General features: G+C 36.0%; 1 protein-coding gene across 2 annotated transcripts in view; it reads left to right on the plus strand.

Annotated features, from left to right (window-relative positions):
- The window catches only part of NUP133 (nucleoporin 133), a 53,959-nt gene that overhangs the window by 8,806 nt on the left and 30,022 nt on the right, over nt 1–15,131 (plus strand). For both annotated transcript variants that reach the window (XM_077894557.1, XM_077894558.1), the window contains exons 6-12: nt 923–1,093; nt 2,896–3,051; nt 3,358–3,428; nt 8,220–8,367; nt 9,412–9,559; nt 10,538–10,695; nt 14,330–14,421. In XM_077894557.1, coding sequence (XP_077750683.1) covers nt 923–1,093; nt 2,896–3,051; nt 3,358–3,428; nt 8,220–8,367; nt 9,412–9,559; nt 10,538–10,695; nt 14,330–14,421 — 944 coding nt within the window. The remainder of the gene's footprint in view (nt 1–922; nt 1,094–2,895; nt 3,052–3,357; nt 3,429–8,219; nt 8,368–9,411; nt 9,560–10,537; nt 10,696–14,329; nt 14,422–15,131) is intronic.

Raw genomic sequence — 15,131 nt, forward strand, 5'->3', positions numbered from 1 at the left:
GGAGTGAGATGTAAACGACTAAAAATTGTTTTGAATAGACCGTACAGGCCAGAGGGGGATCAAAAAGAGGTGAGAAGAATGAAAGGGTCTAGGATTTCAATAGGTGGACAAAAGAAAGCCTTTCTCCTAGGACTCTGAAATACCAATATTGGATCATGGCCAGTGGTATTCATTTCTTTCAGAAATTTTCAGACAGTGACTTAGGAACCCTTAAATGGTATGAAGAATAGTTTACTAATGTCCACTCTGCAAGTTTGCCAACAATAAAGTGTGATACTCGATTTGTTGAACCTGCAGTATGGTGAACCTGTTTAAGGATCAGAATTAAGAAAACATGCAGTTGGGACTCCTGGGTGGCTCAGTGGTTGAGCATCTGTCTTTGGCTCAGGTTGTGATCCCGAAGCCCTGGGATCAAGTAGCAAATCAGGCTCCCCATGGGGAGTCTGCTTCTCCTTCTGCCTGTCTCTGCCTCTCTATGTCTCATGGATAAATCTTTTTTTAAAAAAAGAAAAATATGTGATTAAAAAAACAATTATAACTGAAGTTTTTCTTTTTCTTTTTTTATTTTAAAGATTTTATTTATTCATTCTCGAGAGACATAGAGAGGCAGAGGGAGAAGCAAGCTCAGGCAGGAAGCCCCATGCGGGACTTGATTCCAGGTCTTCAGGATCACACCCTGCGCTGAAGGCAGACACAACTGCTGAGCCATCCAGACATCCCTGAAGTTTTTCTGTGTAGAGTTAATATCATGTGAGTGGATTCATAATTAAATCATTTTAGTAAAATGACACTTAAAATTCTTTTTAGATTTGTTTTAAGGTATAGATGATAGATGATTTGTTTCTATGATCAAAGCATTTTGTGTTAATGTTCTTTATCTCAGTTGTAGATGCATAACTGCTTTCACAATATTTGTTCATAGGGAGGAAGTTTTATTTTGTCCTCATTGGGAACCCAGCTGGTTCGGCTGATACCTGATAGTTTAGGAAAGATTCATCAACATATCCTACCTCAAGGACAAGGCATGCTTTCAGGAATTGGTCGGAAGGTTTCTTCTCTTTTGGGAATTTTATCTCCAAGTAGTGATCTCATCGTAAGTTGATAAAAATAATTTTGTTTTACAAGCTTGTTTCTTAGTGAAATCAGTAAGTTGGAAGTTTCCTATGATGTTGATATTGCCTCCGTATGAACACTAGTGTATATGAAATAGAATCTTTGATTTTTTTTCAGGGAAGCATGTTTTGATCAAATGAGTTCGTATTAACCAAACCCTTTTGCAAACCCTGTAACTTTAGTATTCTTAAATCATACAGATTCTAAGTAGAGTTTTTGAATTAAAATTGTTATATAAAATTATAAATGTGTTTAAGGACCAATTTTGGTTTTTAGATTTAACCAAAAGTGTGTTCTCCACTCCCATGACTCCAGCTGTATGTGTGGATGACTCAGATCTAGATCTGTCAGCCGGGCTTCTGCCTCAGGCTCTGGAATAGTGAAAGGAGGTGGACGAGAGCTAACGTGGAACATCTATTCTCTGCTAGGTGCTCTGTATTTGTTATCTGGAGTAATTGTTATGATGACCTATAATGTAGAGAGCATTCTCCCCAGTTTGCAGATGAAGATACAGCCTCAGGGACATTATGTAAACTGCCTGAGGTTGCACAGCTACTCTGTGGCAGATACGTGCCCAGGCCTCTGGGAATCAAAAGCACATTTTCTTCTCACTGTGCTGTTCGTCACTGCAGGTTGCTCTCATCATCCACTTTCTTGATGGTCTTTGGACCTAAAACCTGATGTGTCTGAAAACACATTGCTCATATTCCCTCTTCTCTTATGTTTTCTGTACCAGAAGTGTATATAAAACTCGTTTCTCTTTTGGGCTGTTTATTTCTGTTCATGACCCTGTCACTTTTTTTAGTAACCTCAATATAAAACCTTCATCCTGTATATATGTGTCTTCCCTTCTATAGCAAATTACTTACTTATCAGATACTATAGATTTGACTTCTACCATGTCTCATTTTAATCCCTATCTCTTGCTTCCATTGTTATGCCCTAATCTACACTCTTTTTAAATTTCCCCTAAGTTCTTCATGCCAGTTTAGTTTACTCACTGTTGGCCCCTTATCCTGTTAGTGGCCAGAATCATGGTAACAGGAAAAATGGAGAAAAGTAGGGCTTTAACTCAAAACAATCATGTGTGCCCAACTAAAAACATAACTGTACTTCAGAACCAAGTATATACTTGAAAAGGCAAAATAATCTACCTACATGGGGCACCTGGGTGGCTCAGTCAGTTAAGCATCTGCCTTAGGCTCAGGTCATGATTCCAGGGCACTGGGATGAAGCCCCATATTGGGCTCTGCCTCTGCCCTTCCCTCTGCTTGTGCTCTCTCTCTTGCTCTCAAATGAAATCTTTTCTAAAAAAAAAAAAAAAAAAAAAGAACTATGTACATATAACTTGCCACATTCATTTTCCTATAACAGTTCTTGAGTTCAAAAGCCATTGATAATATCTTGTTTACTAGATTTACAAACTCCTATTCAGGACTCTGCTGTGTGTTCGTAATTTTTCATTTGAATGTTATTTCTAATTCTTTTTTTGTTACAATCTACATTCCAATGTAACAGGACTACATGTTTTCTGAAAGACCTTATAACTTTCCCACACTGTACTCTTTTTGGGCTGTATACTTTTATATTTCTGCCTATGGAAATCTTACCTTGCTTTCAAGGTCCATTTCAGGATCACTCCTTTTTTGAATCCTAAATGAAGAATTCTGCTAGGATTACTAATAGAATACTCATAAAATACATAAAACTTGAATTTCAGAAAAATAGTTCATTAACATTAGAACTTAGAAATCTGTAAACTTTTTTCTTCTCTCCATACAGCTTTCAAGTGTCCTTTGGGATAGAGAGAGAGCAAGCTTTTATAGCCTGACAAGTTCAAACATTAGTAAATGGGAATTAGATGATTCTTCAGAAAAACAAGCACATAGTTGGGATATAAATAGAGCCCTGAAGGAAAACATCACTGATGCTATATGGGTAAGGAAAAATAATATTCAGCTTTATAATTCACATTTTTGGTTATATGAGAATGCTAGTTTTTTAAATTGTTTTATTTATTTTAACACATTTCAATGCAATGTAATGTAGCTTTTAGCCATCAGATAAGCAGAAATGGGACCTTCAGTCTCTAGAAATACTGGAGCTCACTGATTTACTTAGTAGTTTTTAAAATGCATACATTATTTGATAACTCTTTGAACTATTTAGTAGGTGCTGGGACTACAGAGGTGAAAAACTGATTCTTACAGTCATGGAGCTTATGTTACTGATTTTTTTATATAGGGATCTGAAAGTAACTATGAAGCTATTAAAGAAGGGGTTAACGTTCGGTATTTGGATTTGAAGCAAAACTGGTAAGTAATTAGTTTGTCATCAAGAACATAGGTAGTTATTTGGAAAAATAATGTTTTTTGTAAAGTGATGAGCAGTCTTGCTATCTGTTTTTTACTGCTAATCTCATCATACTCTCATACCTTACTAAGTGGTTTAGTGTCCTTTTCTAGAGATGCTGTTTCTCTTTTACAAACAGGCAGTTTTCAGCCTTTGGCTGTATATTTTTATATTAGCTGTCTGCCCTAGTTCGAGACCAATCTTTCCTGCTGTCATGGCTGGAGCTTCTCTTACTTCATGCAAAGAGCCGTCCTCCCTGCTGCTGTCATTCTTTTCTGAGTGGAGATTCCAGGCATACTGTTGCAGCCATTTTGCTTTAGTAAGCCTATGTTTGTGGCTATATTAAAGAAAGGAAGGTGGGGTGAGATCTTGTCTTGGCAGTACAAGTAAGAACTCAGGGTTTATACTCAATGAATTTCCTCTTAAAGACAAGAGGAGACAATTCTCTAAGTCATGCTTAAGGCCCTAGGTTAGTCTGTTAAAGCTGAGCTTTTTCGCTGTGTTGCAGTTGTGTTAGCTTTATTAGCTGTCTTACAATTTACTTTTAATACCAAAGATTGTATGGAACTTGAAAACCAGTTGTAACATGGCTTCCATGAGAAAGTTCATAATGAGTGCATTATGGGTACTTGATTTGTAATTCTTCAAAACACAACTTACCAGAAGTTAAGGGCAATTTTTATGTATTTTAGAGTAATTTAGTTTAGTAGAACAAATTCTACTTGTTTTTTGGAAGGATATTGAAATTCTGTATAATTTTTCTGAGGCTCTTGAGAATGTCAGATCTTTTTTTATACTAGAAACCTCATATAAACTATCAAAGAGGTAGAAATAATAGTACCTATTTAATTTCCATAAATGGTTTAATTACATATAGTTTATGTGTTTTCATGTATCTCTACCAGACTTTCAGAAAGTTTAGAACTGCTGCTGGGACACACAGCCCATGTGGGCGTGTGATGCAGACATTTTTTTCACATAGTTTTCAGAATGGAGAAGTAGACTGCAAACAGGAAGAGAAACATGCTTAGGAATTGCTGTATTGGATCAGAGCCCAGGCTCCTCTCCCCTATTGTCATGTTTAACAAGATGCTTTGGGGCTTTCAAGACACAGCTCTCAGTTCTCCTTCTGGACCCTCTGGTGATCCATACAGTGTGTCCATGTCTGCATACATTTTTTTCTATTTAAGAATAGTGTTCATCTTCCTGATGCTCATTGGTGCTCCTTGCTGCTCCTTAATCTTCTGCTCGTTTTAGCCAGGTTTGCAACCTAAGCATATATTTTTAATGAATAGGCTTATAAGTTCTTTTATTAGATTATTATTGATATGGAACTCAGCCTCATTTTTGGTGTGAATTTGTGTTTTTGTTTTGTTTTGTTTTTAAGATTTTATTTATTTATTCATGAGAGACAGAGAGAGAGAGGCAGAGACACAGGCAGAAGGAGAAGCAGGCTACATGCAGGGAGCCCAATGTGGGACTCAATCCCGGCAGTCCAGGATCAGACTCTGGGCTGAAGGCAGGTGCTAAACCGCTGAGCCACGCGGGCTGCCCTGGATATTTTAAGTCTTAAATGTAGTATCTTGTGTATATTCACATAAAAATTTGTTAAATTTTTACTGGTCTGCAAAATTTAGATTATCTGTGTGTCTTCTGTGCTACCTAAAAGTGCATCGTTTTTTTCAAATGTGAAGATGTTTTTATAAAGATATCAAATACAACTGGTCTAACACCAGTCTCTAAGGAATTCTATTTGTTAGACATATCTCTGTGATTTGGTGAGCACCTTTCATCACCCAGTGTTAGTCTTTAGAGTAACTTCAATATAGAACCTTACCATAGGTCTAACCAACTATACCTCACTCCTTGGTACATTCAAGACCACATTCTCTGGGGCCTCACTTGGTTCCTCTTTTTGCTTTGTTTTGTTTGTTTGTTTTTGGCTACACTATTTATAATTGGAAGTTGTATCTACTAATTTCCCTTATCTATTTTGCCCATTCCCTCAATAATCTCCTTTCTCGCAACCGAGAGTCCTTCATTTTTCTGTTTGTTCATTTGTTTTTAAAATTCCACATATAGGGGAAGCTTATGGTATTTGTCTTTCTGTGTCTGACCTATTTCAGTTAACAGAATATCTTCTAGTGCCATCTATGTTGTCACAAATGGCAAGATCTCACTCTTTTTTATAACTAATATTCCACTATGCATGTGTGTATGTGTGTATATATGTACTACATACATTGATACTTAGGTATATATATACACCCATATACACACACATCTTGTTTATCCATTCATTTGTTGATGGGCTTTGGAATTGCTTCCATGTCTCAGGTGTTGTAAACAATGCTCCAATAAACATAGGGGTGCATGTATATTTTCAATTTAGTGTTTTTGTTTTCTTTGGATAAATCCCCAGTGGTGGAATTATTGGATCATATGTTTTTTTAATTTTTCAAGAAACCTCCATACTGTTTTCCACAATGGCTTCACCAGTTTGCATTCCCACCAATAGAGTGTGAGGACTCCTTTTTTTTTCTCCACATCTTCACCAATACTTGTTAATTCTTGTTTTTTATAGCCATTCTAATAAGTATAAGATGCTATCTCATTGTGGTTTTGATTTGCATTTTCCTGATGATTAGTGATGTTGTGCATCTTTTCATGTGTTTGCTGGCCATCTGTATGTCTTCTTTAGAAAACTGTTCAGGGCCTCTGCCCAAAAAATTGGGTTTTTTGGGTGTTGAATTGTTAAGTTCTTTATATATTTTAGATATTAACCCCTTATCAGATACATCATTTGCGAAATTCCATTCAGCAGGTTGCCTTTTGTTTTGTTGATAGTTTCCTTTGCTGTGCAAAATCTTTTTATTTTGGTGTAGCCCTAATAGTTTGATGTTAATTTTTTTCCTTGCCTGAGGAGACATATCCATAAATATGTTGTTAAGGCTGATGTCCAAGAGATTACTGCTTGTGTTTTCTTTTAGGAGTTTTATAGTTTCAGGTCTCAACATTTAGGTCTTTAATCCATTAGTTCCTTTTTACGTATGACATCTATGTCTTGTATTAGCTCTTTAGGTCACTGCCAGTATATTACAAATTTGGGCCAATATTTTTGGATTCCTTTCAAGAGTCCAAGTAGAAGTGATAAGGGTTCAGGGGCTGGGTGAGGAGAACGGTGGAAAAAGAAATGAAAGCCATGTTAGGATCACTTGATTTGGAGTGATACCAATTAGTCATCAGCTTGTTTTTTTGTTTTGGGGGCTTTTTTTTTGGCTTCTTATTTTTAGTTGTCAATAGAGGGCGCTTGCTCCCTGTTAATATTTCTGAGACTTGCGTGAAAGTTGCTAATAATAAATGCTACTGAATGTTTTGGAGGGGTTGAGATTAGAGACTATTCTTTGTTGAGGGCAATAATTTTGATAGACTTGAGAGGAACATACAAGCTTTAAGATAGGAAAAGGTTTGTTTTCATATTGAAATTTCTGTAATTAGTTGTTAAAATTAAAACCAAAATGATGTTCCTCCTAACCAGAGTAAGCTTTAAAGAACAAATTAGGCAAGGGTTTGGCAGCCTTTTTTGTGAGGGGCCTCAAACTGACTATTTTAGGCTTTGGGGGCCATGTAGTCTTCTAGGCTATCAATGATAGCATGAACTATTCTATCAACAGTAGCATGAAAGCATCTATGGACAATATAGAAATGAGTGGGCATAGCTGTATTCCAGTAAAGCTTCATTTATAAAAATTCACTTGGGCACAATTAGCCCTGAGGGTTCTCTTTTACCAGTCCTGCATTTGATTTGTTGATCTTTTTTTTTTTTTTTCAAGATTTTATTTATTTATTAGAGAGAGAGAGAGAGAGCAAGCACAAGCAGGGGAAGTGACAGAGGGAAAAGAAAGTTCTCCACTGACAGGGGAGCCAGACCTGAAGCTCAATCCCAAAACCCCTGGGATCGTGGCCCAAACCAAAGGCAGGTGCCCCTGTTGATCTTTTTTTAAGTCAGATTTATTGAACTGTGCTTTACGGACAGTAAAATTCACCTGTTTTAGTGTATAATTTAATGAGTTTTGACCAGTGCAGACTCAGTCATTTGTAAGACCTAGTCAGTATATGGAATAGTCCATCACCTCCCAAATTCCCTCATGCCTCTTTGTAATCAATTCCTCCTTCACCTTCAACCCCTGGCAACTATTGATGTATTTTCAGTCCCTGTAGTTTTGCCTTTTTCAGAATGCCCTATAAATGAGATCATAAAGTTTAAAGCCTTTTGAGACTAACTTCTTTCACTTCGCATAATGTATTTGATACTCATTCAGTGGTTTCTTTTTACTGCTAAGTAGTGGCACACTGTAGAATTACCAGGTTTGGGGCAGCTGGGTGACTCTTGATTTCAGCTCAGGTCATGATCTCAGGGTCGTGAGATTGGAGTCTGCTTGGGATTCATTCTTTCCCTCTGCTCCTCCTACTCATACTCTCTCACAAATAAATAAAATATTTTTAAAAAGATTACCAGGGTCATCTATTCAGCAGTTGAAGGATATTGGGCTTCCATTTTTAGGCAATTATGAATAAAGCCACTATAACAATTTGCACACAGGTTTTTGTGTGAACATAAGTTTTTACTTTTTTTGGGCAAATATCTAGGAGTAGGATTGCTAGGTCTTCTGGTTAGTCCACATTTTAACTATATAAGAAACTGACAAGCTGACTTCCAAAGAGGCTATAGATCTTTCTCTTTTATTGATTAGTGATGGGCTCCTGATTTTGGCAGCTGCATGGCACCCAGCAGACAATCCATGTCTCATTTATTACTCTCTGATAACAGTAGAAGATAATGGCCACCAAATGTCAGATGCAGTAACTGTAGAAGTCACTCAGTATAATCCACCTTTTCAGGTAAGATTTCTGTCTGCAAATTAAATTAGGAATGACAGTAATGTAACAAGTTGTTTGTGTGAACCATTGCAGGGTCAGGTTCTTTTGAGAGATTGACCTGCAGGGCTTGGAAATATTTTTAAATAGCTAGTTTTTAGGCATTGCATTTTGTTTGTCATCTTAGACTTGTTCCTTTGCACAACCTTAGCTAAAAAGAAATGAGAGTGGAAGCAGCTGACCGTAAGCAGTTGTTTAAAATTGTAAATATTCTTGAATGATGATGATGTTCATAAGGAAAAGCCTTAACTGTAAATTCATTTCATTTAGCCTTAAGAAGTATAGTATCTAAAAAAAAAAAAAGTATAGTATCTAATTTTGTTAAGTCTTTATTTTTAGTATGACTCTAACTAAATACTGTAAGGAAATCGTTTATTTTGTCCTTTTATTTCAAATAAACCTTATTATGCAAGAAAAACATGCTCAGTGTTAAGATTTTTCAGGCAATGCAGAAGAGGTATAAAGAAAACAGTTTCAGAATAAAATCATGGAATACCACTTTTAATGTTTCATTTATAAAATTACTTCTTTAATAAACTATATATTTTTAGCATTTGATTTCATTTAATTAGGTCATATTTCTTTCTGTTTCTGATTTTATATATGAACAAATTAACTCAATTTTCTTGTGCTCGATAGCTTCACAGTGAAGTAGGAGCCAAAATGTTTACCAAGAATCGCTTACAAAGTATTTGCCAATTTTAAATCAATAACATAGAAAACTAATCTTTTAATTCCTCACATTTGTTAGAGGCTTTTAGTTAAAATTTCATCACCATGGAATTTTCAAAATTTGTTGATTTACAACTTGACAAATTGTTTCTCCAATTGATGTTTATAAACTTACTCTGTGTCATATTTTGTAAATCATCCCAAGGGTAGTGTTTAGGTTTTAAAAAGGACAATCTGAATTATTTTATCATTTTCATGAGATAGTATATAAAAATGTAAATTTGCAAAATTATACAAGTATTTTTAATTCTCATTAATGTAACCTTTAATTTTCAGTCTGAAGACTTGATTATGTGTCGGTTGATGGTTCCAAACTTTTCAAATCAGACTGCGTATCTGTATACTGAAAGTGCAGTCTACGTGTGCTCCACAGGAACTGGGAAGTTTTCTCTTCCTCGGGAAAAAATTGTCTTTAATACACAAGGTACAGTATTAGTTTTAGAAAGGATGATTAATGATTAATCATAATTAGTCATTCTTAGCAGTTTTTATTCTCTTTCATTCCATAAGTGTTGTTTTAAGCATGATACCTCTAAATGTTATTGAGACATTCAGTACTATAGCAGTAGTAGCTGGAAGTTACAAACCCTACTGAAAAACTGAAAGGGTAGTAAAATTCCCAAACTGTTATGTTTGTGGGCAAAAACATAGTAATGTTTTCCCCCAGAAGAGGCCAAGAAGCAGAGAACTGACATTAAAAGAAGTAATTGTTGATTCCTAATTAGACTAACTTATTACTCTGAGCTGATGGTCTTTAAGTTTGTTCAGACTCCTGGTTAAGAAGAATCCCAGGTGCCCGACTCATGCAAGGGGGCCAGAATGGAGGCACAGGACAGGGGGAGCCATCCAGAAGTGGAAAAAAAGCCAACCAGGCAGTCTAATCAGGATTTTTATCTTAAAGAGATTGGGGAGAGGGGAAAATCCAAGTAAGGCATGGATTTTGAATGGAACCTAGATTTTTCTAGTTTTAACACAAGAGCCTAGACTTTGAGTATTGAGATTGTTATCAAGGCATTGAGCAACCTGAGACTTTTTCCCTTCTCCATTGGCCTATTTAATAAGTAAAGAAAGACAGAGGGCAAGAGGACTCCCTTGAATTGGAAAAAGCTGTCATCTGAGTTTTGCAGAATGAATAATTTTATTTTTTGGCTGATTATACTTACCGCTATCTTGCAAGGCTAGTTTTTAATTGTCCCCAAAATGAAGGACACAGAGCTTGTTTTTTCAAATAACAACAGGTTCCTGACATTTGATCTAAAATTAAAAAGCTGAGTTCAAAGTAGGAAGAATATTGTAAAGGGAAAAAAAAAGTTCTTAATATATCAAGATGATTTTCTGTTGAGGGCAGTAGATTTTAGAAAGAATTTTATTTGTTATGTATGTCTGTATATTTTCCTTTTAGGAGATAGTATTTTAGGAGCTGGTTCCTGCGGTGGTTTTCCTATCCTTTTTTCTAGAAACAGTGGATTGGTGTCTATTACTTCAAGGGAAGGTGTGTCCATATTAGCAGAAGACCTTGAAGATTCTCTAGCATCTTCAGTTGCTGGACCCAGCAATGAGGTAATTTGGTTCCATAAGATTTTAAGATTTTTATCAGAGTATTTCCCACAGATGTTTTAGTTTAACAGTTTTAAAAGAGTTGTGATGAAAAAATAATTCCTTCATCTCCTCTGTCCTCTTTTCCAGTAGCAACTCCTTTTAAGTCTTTTAGCTGTTTCTATCTGTTTCCATATTTCTAAGTAATATCATATGTTGCTATCTCTTAATTCATCAGTTTTAGACATTTGTTGATATCCTATTACAGGATAAGGATTTAGGGTAATCTGTAGTCCTGCCTCTGCATTTATCATCCCAGTATAAATTTTTTCCCTTTAATAACAATGTGAATATTACTTATAGTTCACTGAATCAAGTAGTGTGCTGATTACGTGTCCTTCATTATTCACCTTTATGTGATTCTCGGAGTGTTTAATGGACCAATTTTATATTTCCTTTCACTTTTCTTTAATATATGGCCCATCTTCTCATGGCCTCCAGGAGCTCTTTAAATGCCTGTATGGTTTTCCTCACAGTCAAATCTTTAGAAACTCTGCATCTACTGGCATCTTCGAAACTTCCTTTTCATTATCCACAAATCCTTGCCAGGACTTGTGTCTGCACCACACACACACCCTGGTTTGCCTGTCTCCTGTCTGCTCTGTAATCTTTCATTCCTTCTTCTGGTTTCCATCTTTATGTGTTGTAGTTGGAATCACAGATGTTCAGGTGGTTGCGCTTCTGGCTATTTTGGGATGATTTTGACAGAGTGGGATAAAAACCATCAATTTTTTTTCTTCATCTAGAATTACGAAATACCCTGATCTGGGTATTTGTATCATTCTTTTACAAGAGACTAAAAATACCACTTGAGGTCATTTCCATTTGAATACAATATGAAATATATAGACTATTTTTAGAGTTCAAAATTAAAATAACTTGGTAGTTTCAACAGAAGGTAACAATTTTTTTTTACTTTTATTCATTTGTAGTCATGTGGTTTTTATAATACTGCTTATGTTCTGAAGCTTAGAATATTCTTCTTTGAGATTTTTCTAAATCTGTTTAAGCTTGAAATCAACCATTTTCCTTAGTAATATCCATTGCGATGAATTGTGTAAGAGCAAACCAATAAAAAGTTGTGTGGCTAATGATGAAACCCCCAGATAGTTTTATTTACAATATAATTCCTAAATTATATATGCCTTTTTTTTTAACTGTATGTCAATCCATATTTTTTATTTATTTTTATTTTTAATTCTAGTGTAGTTAACATAGTGTTATCCTAGTTTCTGATGTATAATACAGTGATTCAGTAATTGTATACATTACTTAGTGCTCATTATGATAAATATACTCTTAATCCCCATCACCTATTTCACCCATTCCTTACCCCACCCTCCCCTTTGGTGACCACTAGTTTGTGGAATAAACAAATAAAATAGGAGTCTGTTTTTTACTTTGTCTCTTTTTTTTTTTCTTTATTTATTTGATTTCCTAAATTCCACATATGAGTGAAATCATTTGGTATTTATCTTTCTCTGACTTATTTCACTTAGTCTTATAGTCTCTAGATTTATCCATGTTGTGGCAAATGGCAAATTTTCATTCATTTTTATGGCTGAGTAATATTCCATTTTATGTATGTACCACATCTTCTTTATCCATTCATCCACTGATGGATACTTGGACTGCTTCCATAATCTGACTGTTGTAAATAATGCTGCAATAAACATAGGGTTTCATATATATTTTTTGAATTAGTGTTTTTGTATTCTTTGGGTAACTACCCAGTAGTGGAATTACTGGGTCATATGATAGTTCTGTTTTAATTTTTTGAGCAATTCCTATACTGGCTTTTTTTAAAAGATATTTATTTATATTTATATATTTATATTTATTTAGGCAGAGGGAGAAGCAGGCTCCCTGCAAGGAGCCTGATATGGGACTCAATCCTGGGATCATGCCCTGAGCCAAAGGCAGACGCTCATCTGCTGAGCTACCCAGGCGTCTCTCCATACGGTTTTCCAGTGGCTGCATGAGTTTGCATTCCCATCAGTAGTGTGCAACAGTTCCTCTTTTGTCCACATCCTCGCCAGTGCTTAGTATTTCTTGTGTTTCTGACTTTAGTCATTCTGATAGGTGTGAGGTGATATCTCATTGAGGTTTTGATTTGCATTTCCCTGATGAAGAATGATTTTGAGCTTTTTTTCATGTGTCAGCCATATGGATGTCTTCTTTGGAGAAATGTCTGTTCATGTCTTCTGCCTGTTTTTTAATTGGGTTGTTTTTGGGTGTTGAGTTGTATTAGTTATTTTTTTTAAAAGATTTTATTATTTATTCATGAGAGACAGAGAGAGAGGCAGAGACATTGGCAGAGGGAGAAGCAGGCTCCATGCAGGGAGCCCGATGTGGGACTCAGTCCCGGGACTCCAGGATCACGCCCTGGGCCAAAGGCACACACTCAACTGCTGAGCCTCTCAGACGTCCCTATCAGTTCTTTATATATTTTATATACTAACCGTTTATTGGATATGTTATTTGCAAATATCTTCTTCCATTTAGTAGGTTTTCCTTTAGCTTTTTTTTTTTTTTTTTTTTTTTAAGATTTTATTTATTTATTCATGAGAGAGAGAGAGAGAGAGGCAAAGACACAGGCAGAGGGAGAAGCAGGTTCCATGCAGGGAGCCTGACGTGGGACTCAATCCCAGGTCTCCAGGATCAGGCCCTGGACTGAAGGCGGCACTAAACTGCTGAGCCACCTGGGCTGTCCTGTGCATAAGCTTTTTATTTTGATGTGGTTCTTCTAGTTGGTTTTTTCTTTAGTGTCCTTGGCCTTAGGAAACATATCTAGAAAAATGCTGCATCCAGTGTCAGAGAAATTACTGCCTGTGCTCTCTTCTAGGATTTTTATGGTTTTAGGTCTCAAATTTAGTTCCTTAATCACATTTTGAGTATATTTTTGTGTATAGTATAGGAAAGTGGTCCAGTTTCCTTTTTTTGCATGTAATTATTTAGTTTTCCTGACACTGTTGAAGAGATGGTCTTTTTCCCACTGCATATTCTTGTCTCCTTTGTTGAAGATTAATTGATCATACATTTGTAGCTTTATTTATGGGCTCTCTAGTCCAATGATCTGTATGTCTGTTTTTGTGCCAGTACCATACTATTTTGATTACTACAGCTTTGTAGTATAACTTGATAATCTGGGATTGTGATACCTTCCCTAGTTTTTTATTTTTCAGGATTGCTTTATGTATACCTTTTTGATAAGACTTTTTTTTTTAAGATTTTATTTATTAGCGCACACAAGCAGGGGGAAGGGAGCAGCAGAGGGAGAGGGAGCAGCAGGCTCTCTGCTGAGCAGGGAGCTCAATGTGGGGTTTGATCCCAGGACCCCAAGATCATGACGTGAGCCGAAAGCAGATGCTTAACTGACTGAGCCACCCAGGCACCCCTTGATAAGACTTTAGTTGATCATTTGGTCCATTTTATTTTGTTCCAAAAAATTTAAGTATATAAAGTGCTAGTATGAAGGACATGGTAAACAGCTTGTGTCTGTGTTGTTGTCATAGGTGGGTTTGATGCAGTTTTTAGTTCAATAATTCAGAATATTCTGATACCTTCACCTCTGAATTACAGTTTTTTTATTTGACAGAGTATGGTTTTTGAGGCTTCTACAAAGAATGAAACCATAGCCCAGGAAGATAAAACCAAATTGTTAAAAGCTGCTTTTCTGCAATACTGCAGGTATGAAAAGTTTTTTAAATTATGGCTTAATTATGTCACATTTTCGTGACATGCTACTTATTTATTGACTGTTGGGGGCAAGTAGGAGGAATGATCCCACTAAGGAGAAAATGTTTTTCTTAGCTTTAATGCTTTAACAAACTTATCTAAACTTGGTAGCCATAAGAGGCTTTCAATTAGTCTAGGAAAAAAACATGATATAACGTACCCTCCCACTTAATGGATAACTATATGCTGTTTAAAATGTTGATCCTGAAAGACATCTTACAAGCATGTTTTATGTTTACTGTGAAGGCAAATTACTTGCATATGAAGGTCTATTGATGTTATAAAGAAATTAGACTTGGCTTATTCATTCGGTTGTGTTGCATACAAAATCACCAGAGAACTAGTGGCTTATTTAGCATAACTCATGATTCTGTAGTCTGGCTGTTTGAGATTGGGCTCAGGTGGACATTTTATGGTTCCTATCTGGATTCACTCTCTGTGATCACCTGCCAGCCATGGCAGCTAGACTTGCTTCCAGGCCCTGGCTGGTCATCTCTCTGCTCATATGCCCTGTCTTCATTCATCTAGCAAGCTACCCTAGCCTTGTTTATGTATCTCAGGGTTCCTGGAATGGCAAGAGAATAAGCTTCAGTGTACAAGTGATTTTTAAATCTCTGTTTGGGTCATATTTGCTGATATCCCATTGGCCAGAGTAAGTCACA

The sequence above is a fragment of the Canis aureus genome, chromosome 4 (genome assembly GCF_053574225.1).
Source record: "Canis aureus isolate CA01 chromosome 4, VMU_Caureus_v.1.0, whole genome shotgun sequence".
NCBI classification, from domain to species: Eukaryota; Metazoa; Chordata; class Mammalia; order Carnivora; family Canidae; genus Canis; species Canis aureus.